Source organism: Pelobates fuscus, chromosome 5, assembly GCF_036172605.1.
Source record: "Pelobates fuscus isolate aPelFus1 chromosome 5, aPelFus1.pri, whole genome shotgun sequence".
In the NCBI taxonomy this organism is placed as follows: Eukaryota; Metazoa; Chordata; class Amphibia; order Anura; family Pelobatidae; genus Pelobates; species Pelobates fuscus.
Window position 1 is genome coordinate 265,989,984 of NC_086321.1, and position 15,131 is coordinate 266,005,114.

The window sequence follows — 15,131 nt, forward strand, 5'->3', positions numbered from 1 at the left end:
ACTATTAAAGGGACATACATACATATACACATATATATGTTATCACCCCTCAGGGGAATTTACTGACACTACCAACCCTCCAGGGTATATCATTGGGTACCCCTCATAGGGTCCTGTTAAATTACTGCACCCAAGGGTGAAATTTATGTGGGTGTCCTCTGGGTATTTTTTCATGGCACACCACCTGGGGTGACCCCCCAGTCACGCATGCAGGGCGCTACAGCCCCCCTTTTTTTGGTTGATGTGGGTGTCCTCTGGTTACCACGGCACGCCACCCGGGGCGAACCCCGAGAATATGCACTAGGGCGTACCTAAGTCTGACGCTTAGCCCTTTGGATAAAAATACGTGCATAAAAGCCTTCTATACACGACTATATTGTCTATGTTTGCATACGAAAAACCTCCACGGTTCTCCCCACTGAACCTTGTTCTCGCCCCACAGGTTTGACGCTACTTTTGGTCATGGAAGACACGCAAAGCTCAGATTTTCAAGCCATGATCAATGCCGCCGTGGCGGCTTCCGTGGAAAAGGCCCTCTTGCGAGCCCTCCCCCACAGCCATGGTGATACTAGCCCTTCGGGACGCATGGAAGCGTCGGGCTCTGAGACGTCCAAGACCAGGCGACTCAAGAAACCTTTGAGCCCCCCCTCCGCCAAGGCGAAGGGCAAGGTGCCCGCCAAACGGGTCAAGGGCGCGGACCAACAACCCGCACCCCGCGCACCCCTGTCCTCGGACGAGGATGACGCCTACGACCCACGTGACCTAAATGTGGTGGATGAATGGCAACGGGAGGGTTCACCCTCGGACAACGAGGACTGGCAGGACCTGCCACCCACTTCTTCGACTTATGTCAAGGAGACCTTCTTGGACGGAGAGGCCGATGACAGCCACACCGCCGGTCCGTCCGGGGATGGCGTCCTTATGGACGAGCAGGGCTTGCCGCTGTTTGACCCACGCACCATCCGACACCCTCGCTCCTCAGAGTGGACACTGCCAGAACACCTGGCAAAAATTTATTCATTACTGGCTGCGCAAGCCATTGGAGAAGGAGGTGCGGACGCGCCTCCGGGCCGAATGCCCCAGACCCCTGATCCCCGACAAGGTGGCGCTAACACCAGAATTTGATGATACGATGGTAGCCTTTATGTCACGCTCGGGCAGAGACCCGCGCAAAGGGGTTGAAAAGGGCATCAAGGCAGCACAGGACAAAGTGCTGGACCTGCTGGGTCCCATAGCCAAGATGTTGTATCATGCTGACATGGCCCTCAATCAAGGATCGCTACTGGACCCCCATATCATGCGCGAATGGGCCCAACGCGCAATCTGTCTGCTGGGCAACGCCAACGCAGCGCTTTGTGTCGAGAGACGCAGATCGGCTCTGATCAGAATCGACAGCAAGCTCCTGGAACTGGGAGCCAAGGAATTCGGGCCTAAGGCCAAAGGTCTTTTATTTGGCGATGCCTTCATTTCTGAGCTGAAACGACATGTGAACTTATTCACGACTTTGAACAAGGCCCAGACCTCACTCAGACAAGTGTTCCACACTCCTCCAGCTAGAGGTGTTTTTGGAAGGGCTGGCCGACAGCGGAACCGTGCCGCCAGCCGATTTTGGACCTCAGGTTCCAGGGCGTTCCCACAGACGCCAACCTTCTTCCCGTCCTCCTCACAAAAGCCCTCTACATTTCGAGGCGCAGGAAGGTCCAGAGGTTTCAGGAGCCGCGGACGCGGCCGCTTCAATAATGGTGAGTCCCTCCATACGTACATTTGCCCCAAAGTTTATTGCAGGCAACCTGTCTTCTTTTTTCCAGAACTGGACACGGGTCACCAGAGACGCCTGGGTCCTCCAGACGGTACGCGGTTTCGTAATAGACTTCACCGCACAACCTGTCCAAACCGCTCTCCCCCCCCCCGATACACATGTCGGCAGAACAAAACCGACTGGTGGACGAGGAGATCCACTCGCTCTTCGAGAAGGGCGCGGTTCAGTACGCGCCAGACGGGGGAGGCTTTATAAGCAATATCTTCTTGGTGAAGAAGAAAACAGGCGAGTATCGGCCGGTTATCAACCTCCGACAACTAAACGCCTTTGTGGCCTACAGACACTTCAAGATGGAAGGCATCCATCTTCTGCAAGACCTTCTCGCCGAGAACGATTGGTTTACGCGCCTGGACCTCAAAGACGCGTATCTCACGGTCCCCGTAGACAAAGATTACCGCCAGTTTCTCCGCTTCAGATGGAGGGGACGGGTATGCCAATTTACTTGCCTGCCATTCGGCCTCAGCTCGGCTCCGTGGTGTTTCACGAAGCTGTTGAGACCAGTGATGGCTCACATCCGTACAAGGGGCATACGCTGTCTCGTATACTTGGACGATGTACTGATTTTTTGCGAGTCCGCGTCCAGGCTACGATCGCAGACGAACTTTGCAGTTCACTTACTAGAGTCCCTGGGATTCGTGGTGAACATGCAAAAATCGTCTCTCACTCCATCCCAGTCAGTGCAGTTCCTGGGGTTCGACATCGATTCGAGAGAATGCGTATTACGCCTTCCCTCGAAAAAGATTGCCTCAATAAGGAAGGAAATCAGGCGAGTCTTGAAGATGGACTCAATGCCGCTCAGGATGCTCGCCCGGATTGTAGGACTCCTGTCCTCATCCATTCAAGCGATATTCCCGGGCCCACTACACTACAGGGCCATGCAACGGCTGAAAGCGGGATACTTACGCACCGGACATTCCTACGACCACTGGATCCCACTCACTCGGGAGGTGAGATCAGAACTGCGATGGTGGTTGCTACACATACAAGCCTGGAACGGCAAGGCGATCTTCGGCCCCTCCCCGGACTTCGTTGTGGAATCGGACGCCAGTTTATGGGGATGGGGCGCCAACTGCTCAGAGGCCTCCACAGGGGGTCCTTGGCAAGGGGAGGAGACCGGTCTGCATATCAACTGCCTGGAGTTGATCGCGGGCTCCTTCGCCTTACGCAGCCTGGCCAAGGACAAATCGAACTGCTGTATCCTGCTCCGCATGGACAACATTTCGGCGGTGCAATACATCAACCGCCTGGGCGGAGCGAGGTCCAAAGACCTGACCGAAGCTACGAAGGACATCTACAGCTTCTGCATGCAGAGGAACATCACGTTACAGGCGGAATACCTCCCAGGGGTCGCCAACCTGACGGCGGACTGGTTCTCCCGGCACTGGAGAGACACCAGCGACTGGACGCTCAACAGAGAGATATTTCAGTCACTGCGACAACGGATGGGTCCGCTATCAATAGATCTGTTCGCATCGAGGACCAACCACCAACTGCAGAGATACTACAGCTGGCTTCCGGATCCGATGAGCGAAGCGGCGGACGCTTTCCTGCAGGACTGGCCCTCACACGGAGCCTACGCTTTCCCTCCATTCTCGATGATCCCACGAGTGCTACGGTACTTACGCACCCACAGGACTTCGGCTCTACTCATAACGCCCCTCTGGCAGAGTCAGCCGTGGTTTCCGGACCTCCTGGAGATGTCCCACGACACTCCCGTGCGACTCCCGACCTTCCCACTCCTGCTGTCGGGACCTCGAGGGGAACCTCACCCCCTCGTCCTGGAAGACCAGTTGGAACTGGTGGCTTGGACGATTTCAGGGGATCCTGGTCAGTTCACGGCCTATCGCAGTCTACTAAGGACCTCCTTTGGGATTCGTGGGCCCCGGGCACCAGGAGATGTTACATTTCCGCTTGGTCAGCCTGGAGTGATTGGTGCGTGGAGAGGGATTCCGATCCCTTTACTGCCCCTATCCCGCTGATACTTAACTATCTTGCCCATCTCTTCTCGACTGGTAGATCATTCAGATCCCTTAACGTGATCAGATCGGCCATTTCAGCGGCTCACATCCCAGTACAAGGCAGACCGGTGGGTCAAGACCCGCTGGTGTGTCGCCTACTGCGAGGCGCTAGAATGACGAGACCCCCAGCGCCCAAATATTCCAACCTTTGGCAGGTAAGTAAAGTACTGGACTTTCTGAGAGGTTGGCCGGACAACCCGTTTCTATCTCTGAAACAACTCTCAGCAAAATTGGCCCTTTTGTTGTGATTGATCTCTTTCCGACGGGTGTCTGACATTAGGGCCTTTGACGTGGACGGTTTCTCTCTCACTCCAGAGGGAGTCACCTTTTCCATTGCAAGACGGACTAAATCGGATACGCCCTCTGTATCCTATCCATACTTTGAATTGGACCCCAAACTGTGTGTTGTCAAGACACTCAGGAGATACGTAGAATGCACAGCCTCTCTCCGGCATTTTCCGACGGGTCAACTGTTAATTTCCTACGTGAAGCCTCACGGACCAGTGTCTACGACCACCCTGGCCAGATGGGTTCGCTGGTTACTACAACTGGTGGGAATCGAATCTAGCTTTGGGGCACACTCAGTTAGGGGGGCGGCGGCATCCCAAGCGTTCTTGGCAGGCGCCTCCCTAACCGACATTATGCGTTGCGCGGACTGGTCTAGGGAAAGTACTTTTCGGACATTCTATTTTCGCCAGGTTTCACATGCTTCCTTCACACTGGTTAGGCCTAAGCTTTAAAAATGCAAATATGAAGCCTCCTGTCATGTGGTAAAATTGAAGATTATATTAGCTTTAGTGTACTAATAATCTTAATTTTAGTAATGACAGGAGGCGAATATTTCCCGCCCTAGGGTTTTTTCTTCCCCCCCAGATACTTTGTTTTTCTTCAGGTTTAAGTCCTAGTGCTCAGGTAAGCATGCAGGTTATTCTGTATATGTTAGCATATGTTTTTTGCATTGTTCTGGTTATGTATGGATTATTCATATCATCATTTTTCATTTGTTTTTGTGGTCATGTTACTCACGTTCCGTTTTGATAACCTAGTTTAAGTATAATACTTTGATGCCCTAGGTTTAAATTTCTACTCTTAATATATATTATTGTTCAGTTATACAATGGTTATGATATGCGGACACGTTTTCCACGCCAGAAACCTTTCACCTTTTTTCTTTTTCTTTCAGCGTGAATATTCATTTCATGGGACGAAGAATCGTTTTCCACTGAGTCATATCATGGATTTACCTAAGTTCTTTATCGTTATATATTGTTGAATCGTTAATCTGTATTGATATTTTATGTATTGACTGTTACCTTTTTTCGCCTCAAAGAAAGAGGAAATGATTTCATAGACAGGCCCTTTTATGGGCAGCATATCTTTTCTCTGATTGGTTGTTACTGTTTCTATGCTGCTGGAGTTTTCAGTAAAGAAAGATATGCAAATATTCGCCTCCTGTCATTACTAAAATTAAGATTATTAGTACACTAAAGCTAATATAATCTTCAATTATCCATAACATTTTTTTCTTAATATTTTTACTGGATCTCTACTTTGCTGTGGATAGGGTTTAAAAGTATTAGATCTTTTAAATGTTATAAGAAGTATTTGGAAAGAGTTAAATTTCTGCAGTGTTCAATTATTCTTATTTTCAAACATATTAGGGCCATCCCTACATATTGTAGTCCACTGGGGCATCCAAGTAAAAACATTTTGGAGATACATGTAATACATTCATGTATTTTTTAACTTTTTCCTGTAACTTGAGATCTAAATCCTTCTAGTTTTTTTTTTGTTTTGTTTTTTGTGTGGCAATTCCAGGTAGATTTGCAAGCACTGCAAGTTTTAAATTTGAAAAAATATGTGTTATATGTGTTAATTGGAGTGGTGGGTGTTGTTTGATAGGGGTTCTTCCACTCACTCTTGTAATAGTTGATTTTTTTTGTTGTACAATCTTATTTTATCTTTAGCATAGTCTTGTTTATCTCTTATATATTTTTTAAGCAGCAGTGATAGTGTTAACTCTGAAAGACTATAGCATCTTCCCTACTTCAACACACTGTTACTAGTGTTCCGAAAATGGAGACATAGTTATGCAGTGCATACTAATGAGTTACTTTGGCTTAGGGAAAGTTTAAGAAGGGCTGGTGCAAAGATTCACGATGCCCTAGGCTACAATTCATTTTGCCGCCCCCCCCCCCCCCTTATGAATGCAACTACATTCTTAAGAGGTTCATTCACTAAACTCTGAATTGCAGTGAAGAGACATTTAGGGAAGGAGATGCACTGGGTAGATATTAAGTGAAAACAGTCACACGGTGAGACATTTCGAGAAAGGAAACAGACTGTTGAGACACTTAGGGAGGGGATAGAGAGATGGATGAAATATTTAGGAAACAGAGACTGTGAGACATTTTAGGAGAGAGATAAAGTGAGCAGACACACTGCCCAATATAAACATACTCATCCAGTATATGCATCTATATACATACAAAAAACATACACACACAGCCCAATAAACATATCCACACACACTTCCTAATGTATACACACACTGTCTAATACATCAATGTATGTATAATATTATTCACTTCACCTGCCAGTGGTTTTGTGGCTGATCAGTGTATAGTCTCTGATTCATGTCCACCTGCTTACTAATCCCTACCCAGTCACACTTCCCTGCCTACTTCCACAGCCCCTGATTCTTGTCCAGTTCCTGATTCCTGCAAAGTCTTTGATCCTTGTCCACCAGTTCTCCTGTACAACCTCTGTTCCTTGGCCAGCTCCCGATTCAAACTTAAATTACTTAAAATTGTACTATAGCTAATATAACCCTAAATTATGGCATTTTTAATCCAAATCCCTTATTTACGTTAAAACCACCTATTGCAATGAGAAACTTTCAATTAAAGATTTGGCCCTAAAGATACTCTGTGAGAAGCATGTGATTGGACAATACCCAGCACTCACATGGACATGGTGGGCAAAAAGCTATTTGACCTTCCTTAGCTGCAAAAGGTAAGTTTTAAGGATTTAACATATATGTGTGCAAGTTTTATTACCGTATATACTCGAGTATAAGCCGACCCGAATATAAGCCAAGGCCCCTAATTTTACCTAAAAAAACTGGGAAAACGTATTGACTCGAGTATAAGACTAGGGTGGGAAATGCAGCAGCTACTGGTAAATTTCTAAATAAAATTAGATCATAAAAAAATTATATTGAATATTTATTTACAGTGTGTGTATATACTGAATGCAGTATGTGTGTATGAGTGCAGTGTGTGTGTATGAGTGCAGTGTGTGTGTGTATGAGTGCAGTGTGTGTATGAGTGCAGTGTGTGTATGAGTGCAGTGTGTGTGTATGAATGCAGTGTGTGTATGAATGCAGTGTGTGTATGAATGCAGTGTGTGTGTGTATGAATGCAGTGTGTGTGTGTATGAATGCAGTGTGTGTATGAGTGCAGTGTATGAGTGCAGTGTATGAGTGCAGTGTGTGTGTATGAATGCAGTGTGTGTATGAATGCAGTGTGTGTATGAATGCAGTGTGTGTGTATGAGTGCAGTGTGTGTATGAATGCAGTGTGTGTATGAGTGCAGTGTGTGTATATGAATGCAGTGTGAGTGTGTGTGATGCAGTGTGAGTGTGTGTGATGCAGTTTGTGTGTGTTGCAGAGCCTTGGTGGGGGGTGGGCATTTTTATTATATATTTTTTTATTATTTTAATATTTTTTTTGTTTTATTAATATTTTTTTATTATTATTATTTTTGATTTCATTATTTTTAATATTATTTTATTAATTATATTTTATTATTATTTATATTTATTTTCGTCCCCCCTCCCTGCTTGCTAGCTGGCCAGGGAGTGGGGCTCTCCTTCCCTGGTGGTCCAGTGGCATTGGTAGTTCAGTGGGGGCTGTGGGGGCTGCAGAGATCTTACTTACCTCTCCTGCAGCTCCTGTCAGCTCTCTCCTCCTCCGCGCCGTCCGGTCAGCTCTTCTGTCAGCTCACACTGTAAATCTCGCGAGAGCCGCGGCTCTCGCGAGATTTACACTGGGAGCTGACCGAGGTGCTGAACGGACCGCCGCGGAGGAGGAGAGAGCTGACAGGAGCTGCAGGAGAGGTAAGTAAGATCTCTGCAGCCCCCACAGCCCCCAGTCTGTATTATGGCAATGCAAATTGCCATAATACAGACACTGACTCGAGTATAAGCCGAGTTGGGGTTTTTCAGCACAAAAAATGTGCTGAAAAACTCGGCTTATACTCGAGTATATACGGTAAATGCAGATTTAAAAAAAAAAAATTATGATTATATAAAAATATACATTTTAGACATAGTTTCCTATCAACACATCCTCTTACTGCTTTTTTTTAATTTATAAATCAATTTTCACATTTCTTTGCAGAAGTATGTACTATATAAAGCTGCACTTAATTAGGTCTAAAAAAAATAAAAAATAAAGCCAGTGTAATACAAATGATGTGTCTCCATAGAGATCTGAGTACAATGTTTCCTGTTTTCCCTGAAGTCATTTTTTATACTCAATGGTAGGTAAAAGTGAGATCTAAAATGAATCTGCTGTTTTAAAAATCTAAAATTGGTGACATTATTTTCTTTTAACAATGTAAAGCAATATCCCATGAGAACATGATAGACAAATTGAGTCTGTCTTTTGATTCAGTGTGCCAAGCTTATTCATATAACGCTAAAGATGGAATGGAACATGTGTTTTGAAAATAGATTTTGTTCATTCAACAACATATTTAAGGTTCATCTTTAGTTAATGACTTCAAGAGTGATTTAAGATTTGCCTTTCAAATCAATGGTATTGTATCTAGTTTTATCAGACTTCAAGATGTATTGATATAATAAAACCTTCAGCACTTTTTGTATACTCAAAAACTACAACTATTTATAACTATACAACTGGAAAGCAAAAGCATCTCTAAAGGAGATAAGTGACATTTAATGCAATGCTAAGAATGAAATTGTGATATGTGGTATTTTTTGAAATTGTTCTCTTTCCAAAGACTCTTGTAAACAATGGATTATCTGGATAAGTATATGGAGATGTTTAAAAAAAAAAAAAAAAATAGAATGCAAAAAACAAATATCAAAATGTGCTGCAGAAAAAAAAGTTTATTGTGGAAACCATTAACAAACTTATCTGGACTGTCTCTATATAATTGTGTGTTTTCAGGGACACTATGGGCACTGAGGCATATAGCCAGGGCTTGCACTGCTGCCTAACCCCACCTCTAGTGGTTATAATCCTTATATAAAGAGAGAGAGAGATGAATAGATGATGGATGGCCAAATGGATAGATAGGACTGAAGGAGAATATATTTATTCAGAGAGTGGCTATGGCCAAATGGGGCTGTGCCACAAGTTTGCATGATGATGGCCAACAGTATAGTTTACCCTTGTATATTTTTTTATTAGCCACTACCAGCTAGGAAAAGGTAGCAGTACGTTTGCATGCTGATGGCCAGCAGTATAGTTTACCCTTGTATATTTTTTTTATTAGCCACTACCAGCTAGGAAAAGGTAGCAGTACCTTCTGGGTGTCCTCAAAATCATATGTTGGTGAGCCAATGTGGAAAATATGAGGACAGAGAACAGAATATAGTGTAGTATATTCTATAGGTGGTGAGATAAAATAAGAGAAATGCCACTTACAATTTTCTGGAGCTTATGTTCAGCTCCAGATATATGCACCTTGGCGGTATGATCCCTGCCTGTGGATACGTCACCCAGCTTGGTTCCTTGTAGATGGTAGGCAGAGGCGGCTCTAGACTTTATGAGGCCATATGCAAAATTCAAGCATGAGGCCCCACTAACACCCAAAGTATAAAATAATAGGGTTGTATTTTGTGTGTGTAAGGAGCATTCTCCATATCGAAAGGCAGGCTTGCAGTGCTGGATATAGAGAGTCAGTCTCTGCATTCATTGTTCAGAAGCTTGCAGTGTCACATCTTCCTGTGCCCCTGCATTGTGAGCTCTCTAGTTGTAGCATAATTTGCAAACAAAATTCATTTGCAATAAATAAATGTAATTTCCAATTATGCCAATCGTTTATACACAATCATGGGGTATGGTTGCATAGCCCGGCAGTCGTGTATACATAAGTACTGGTGTGAAGGGGTTCTCGAAAACAAAAATGAAAATTTTGTTTGAGCAAAAAAGCTTTTAAAAAATAATTAACCATTTAATAAAGTGTGTATGATGTATGTCTTCAGCTGGTGCATGTGACAGAGTAAAGGGTACCAATAGCATGAACAATATTTGGAGTTTGTAGATGGATGGATATTTTGGAGATGGGCAGTCAATAGAGCCAGCTGCACTGTGGGTTAAGTCCACCTAATAAAAGCACAGAAAACAGTATAAGTGTTTTGTGCATGGACCTAGGGAGCAAGACATTGTTTAATTAACATACATATAAAAATACAGTATTTCTCTTTTGCTATCTTAACTTATCTTAATTTTTTTTTTTTTTTTTTACTATTATTTTATTCATTGAACTTTCAAGTTAGATACACTGCTCAAAATTGTGCAATGCTAGCATGGCTAATTGATTTTTTATCCATATTATTTTCACAGACTCTACAAATGGGCATAAAACATTTCTCCGGGCTGTTTGTGATGCTCTGCATAGGATTTGGATTATCTATCCTCACTACCATTGGAGAACATATTGTATTTAAATTGGTTTTGCCAAGAATCAAGAAGAAATCAAAATTGAAATACTGGCTTCACACTAGTCAGGTATGTATTTTTCTATATTTTAAATATTTTTCAATATCTTTAATGTAGCGGGTCTAGATAAAAATAAAGAAAAGAATGTGCAATAATATAAGTGAGTTTACTGCACAGGATAAGAATTAACAGAGGTACAGAAAAACCCTACTCTCCTCAATAATGATGAAGGTAAATAAAAAAGAATGACATCTATTAAAAAAAAAAAAAAAAAAAAAAAAAAACATAGACATCTCATAATGTAGCCTATAATCCAAAGTGTGGCAGAAGTAATAATATTAAGTAGCACTTATGTGGTTCACAGCCATGGACAGGCGCTATAGAAACCGCACAAGAATACCCTCTTCATGGGCCTGAATAATTCAGGAAGGGTTATACAGTGCCAGACATCATCAAATACTCCACAAAGTTTATATTTAGTAAAAATATTACAATAATAAAAAATAAAAAAAAATGCTGTTCTAAATGCAAATGGTAGAGATTAAAACGCTTGATATACACATCTCACAAGAGGCAAGTCCATAGGGCACAACACATTTTGACTCTCATTTACTTTAAGATAGAAAAGTTTTTGTCCAAAATTTGGACCTTCTTCCTTTAAGTATTATTTATGGTTAAAGTATTTTTAAAGGGACACTAAAGTCACCCAGACCACTTTGTCTAGGGGAAGGAACCCTGTCCTTTCAATCCTGTAATGTAAAACAGGATTTACATCCTTAATTTGCAGGGTTCGATCCACTTATTATGTCTGTCTTCCTGACTAAAGGTGCTTCCGCTATACTGATTGTGATGTGGAAATATAAAAAGAACATTAAATACAATGCTTTCTTATGAGGAAGCATGGATGCACGCTCGATGCTCGCTCCTCTATGAGGACCATGGAGCATCACTTGAGGAGGCCCAGCTTCCTCAATGACCTCAGGCAGAGAGTTGAGCCAGTGCGCCTCAGCTCTGTAAAAAATTAAGTAAAATTAAGTAAAACTTTAGTAAGAGTTTAGTTAAGTTTTACTGGAGAAAAAGGGGAAAATACCTGTACATGACTAGTTTATAGTGTACAGTGGGACCTCGGTTTACAAACGCCTCGGTTAACATAATTTTCGGTTTACAAATGAAAATCCATTGAAAATAATGCACCGGTTTACGTTTTTTTCTGCAATACAAAGCAAGTTTTCCCAGGATGCATTGCACCCGGGAGGTTTTTAGCACCGCCCCCTGTAAGCTGGAGCCTGTGGGTAGCACGTGGCACCGAGTGTGGAGGTGTTGGAGCGGCTTTTTGAGTCATTCTGGAAATTGTTTGCAGTTGTTTTGGGACTTTTTGGTGCATTTATCAAGCTGTGGAAAGGTCGGGAGCTGGGCTGTGTTGTTTGCATGCCTTTTATTGTGTGTTCTGCATTGTGGGTTGGTTTCCATGCCAGCTCATTTTGACTTTTTTCTGACCTCCAGAACGGATTAATTGGTTTTCAATGCATTCCTATGGGAAACCGCGTTTCGGTTTACAACCTTTTCGCAATAAGAAACATCCTGGAGAACGCATTAAGTTTGAAAACCAAGGTCCCACTGTATATTGCTGGTACAAAGAACTAAGTGTTATCTTGTGAAGTTCCTACTTCAAGGTTACCCTCAGATACATTTGCCTTCTTTCATAATTTAATCTTTCTGTTCTATTGGTTTTCCTCTTTTTTTGCTTGTCCCTACACCTCCACTGCTCAGTTAATTTAATATGATTGACCCAGGATCCATCCTCTACCATTTTAAATAATTTATGCTATACTGACCTAAATGTATGGCTTTCACCAAGGCCCCATTAACACTACATTATGCACACTGAATGATATTCTATATATAAGTGAACCAATGCAGAGAAAGCAGTGCCCCGAGATTACCTAATCATATATATACTAAGAGTTTCCTTTAGTAATCCTAGTGGTAAATAACAGCCCTTATTCACAAATCAGTGCCATTTCAAAGTACTTGCAGACAGGAATGTTGCAGTATATCCTTATATATGAAACAAACATTGAATTGATTAATAAAAAAGGTAAAAGTCCTCCAGTACTATACTTTATGCATTTCACCCAGCAGGGCTTCCTCAGAAGTGTGGATGTTCCTGTCCTGTATATCACTATTTAGTGCAATCAGATGTGTTTCTTATATTTCCTTGATGTGCTTCTGGCGCACACATCGCCGGAAATGAAGAGTCACGACTAATACTTTATATGGCCTTGTGGGATATGTAGTTTCGAGCCAACCTTCGGGGCTAGATATTGTGGCTAGATATTGCGTAACAGCCTCAGTAGCACTGCAGTGAGGCAGTTGGGATGGTCCCGGGCTCTGCTTGATGGGTCCGAGATCAGATACCATCTTGGGTGAGCGAGGCAATTGAGATGTGGTTTGAGCACAACTCTGAGTGTGAGGTAAGTGCAGCTAAACTGATTTGTGGAACTTCAGTGAGGACTAGGATAACCACCACCGGTCCAAAGGGGGAGGAGGGGGGAGGAGCACTGAGGTGCCAAGTATTAGACTGAAAAGAAAGGAGATCAACCACTTTTCCTCTGCCTCAGTAGACCACAACAATGATTCTCCAGCTTCCAGTGGAGTTAGAAGTCGAACAAAAGCTGTATTTACTTGCCTGGGTATTCCCCATTGTGGCAGTGCACTTTTGGAAAAATTAGTCTCTGGTTAGCCGGGTTGAGCACCCCCAAAATTGCCAAATATTCAGAAGCTCTCACACAACTCATCTGGTCCAGTGCAAGGTAAACTTGACTTAATTTTATATTTTAATAGTTACAAAATCATTTTACAAGTGTATCCAAAAATATTAAATCATTTCAAAAGTTTATCCAATGATATTAAGTAAAGGCCTAAGTGGGAACTATGGTTTTATAAGTGTTTTTTTTAGTTAATGAAAAAAGGGGAGCAACAGGAGTAATTTTAATTTGAAAAGGAGATTTAAAAAAAAAAACAAAAAAATGAGAAATAAAAAAAAAATACAAATTAGTAAATAAGTTTGATTTAGTGAATTAAATTAGTGAATCAAAGTTGGTTAAAGCAACACTGGCAGTGTAGGCACAGCAGTAACCTAGCCACCTCACCAGTCTCACATTAGGATTAATAACACATGGAACATGTTTATTCCTCTTAATATCACATTCCAACTACAATAGGAATACCTACAGTCTGATTCACTAAAAGTCCGAATGGCTCCATAATGAATGGTGCAAAACCATTTGGTGCTGAACAGGTCCATTTGGAATTCAAAATCATGACCGTGTTCACAATTAAACAATGTCTGCATTTTTCAACGCAGGTTCCGAACAAGTCTATGTTTGATCTGGATTCTCTGTAACCAAAACCTTGCAACTGAAGCTTTTGAGCATGCAGCAGTATGGCGAGAAACTAGACAGAATACTGGATTGGTAGGATTGTTCAGCCCTTCAGCACTCCAGATGTTGTGGACTGTATCTTCTATAATGCTCTTGATGTAGATTAATTTAGAAATAAACAAATATGTTTAAATGTCTATCTGTTCCTGTCCAAATCTGAGATGATTAAATTGCGTATACGCAGAAGTAAGCTCACACTGACACATGGAGTTCAGGTTAAAAGCACTTCAGAAAATTTAATACAATCTGGTTGGAAAACAGTTGTGCAGATCTTTTTAAAAGCAAAATGACATCATCATTGAATATCAGATAATAACAAATAAACATCATTAATTGGATTAAACATTATGTGACTAACTTCGTGTCCACCCACCAATATTATTAATTGGCTCAGGGGTTTGAGTGACCAGCTAGGTGTCCTCCCACCGGGAGGTGGTATTGTTCTGGACAAGGGTGTGGACAGAAGGCTCAGGCGCCATCTTTCCCAGCATGAGGTTTACTCGGTGGAAAGGGGGGCTTGAGCGTCATTTTACACAGTCAGTGATATCGGGCCTCATGTCCAGGTGCAAGGTCTCTTATGAATAGAACATTTCATTACTACTGTGTTCTCGTGGCCTTCAAATTATACTATGTTGCAAGTTAGGGGAAAGTCAGTAAAGTCAGCAGTTCCTGAGTTAATCATATCTTTATAGAGAATACAGTCTTTGTCTATTGTATTAGATGTGCTGGGAAATTCTGTCATGTAATGTAGTTTTAAAATGAACAAGTTAGGTTATGAGGACAAAATGGAGGATTGAAGAAGTCAGGTTAGGAGGACAAAATGGAGGATTCACAGTATGCAGTTAAAATGGAGTTAGTACAATAATTCAATACAAGTTCAATAAAGATTTTTAATAATTCTACATCAGTCCCCCCTATGAAATGTTAATATTCTAAGAGATAAACTTTATTAGTTAGTTTCAGAAGACAGGTTAGCCCAAAGGCACAAAACCCTATGAAGTAACGGTTCTTAAAGTCTTCTTAGTTCTTCAGAGGGACATCATAAATAGACAAGCTTACATTACCATATGGACCTGTGTTATCTGGAATATAGGCACAACAAGTCATGGTGACAGGTAAACGTTGTTGGTTGCAATAGATGCAAATCAAAATATTAT

At 42.5% G+C, this 15,131-nt stretch overlaps 1 protein-coding gene across 1 annotated transcript in view; it reads left to right on the plus strand.

Annotated features, from left to right (window-relative positions):
- The window catches only part of GRIN3A (glutamate ionotropic receptor NMDA type subunit 3A), a 380,703-nt gene that overhangs the window by 338,518 nt on the left and 27,054 nt on the right, over positions 1-15,131 (plus strand). Inside the window, exon 7 of the mRNA XM_063455270.1 lies at positions 10,436-10,600. Within this exon, the coding sequence (XP_063311340.1) occupies positions 10,436-10,600 (165 nt within the window). The remainder of the gene's footprint in view (positions 1-10,435; positions 10,601-15,131) is intronic.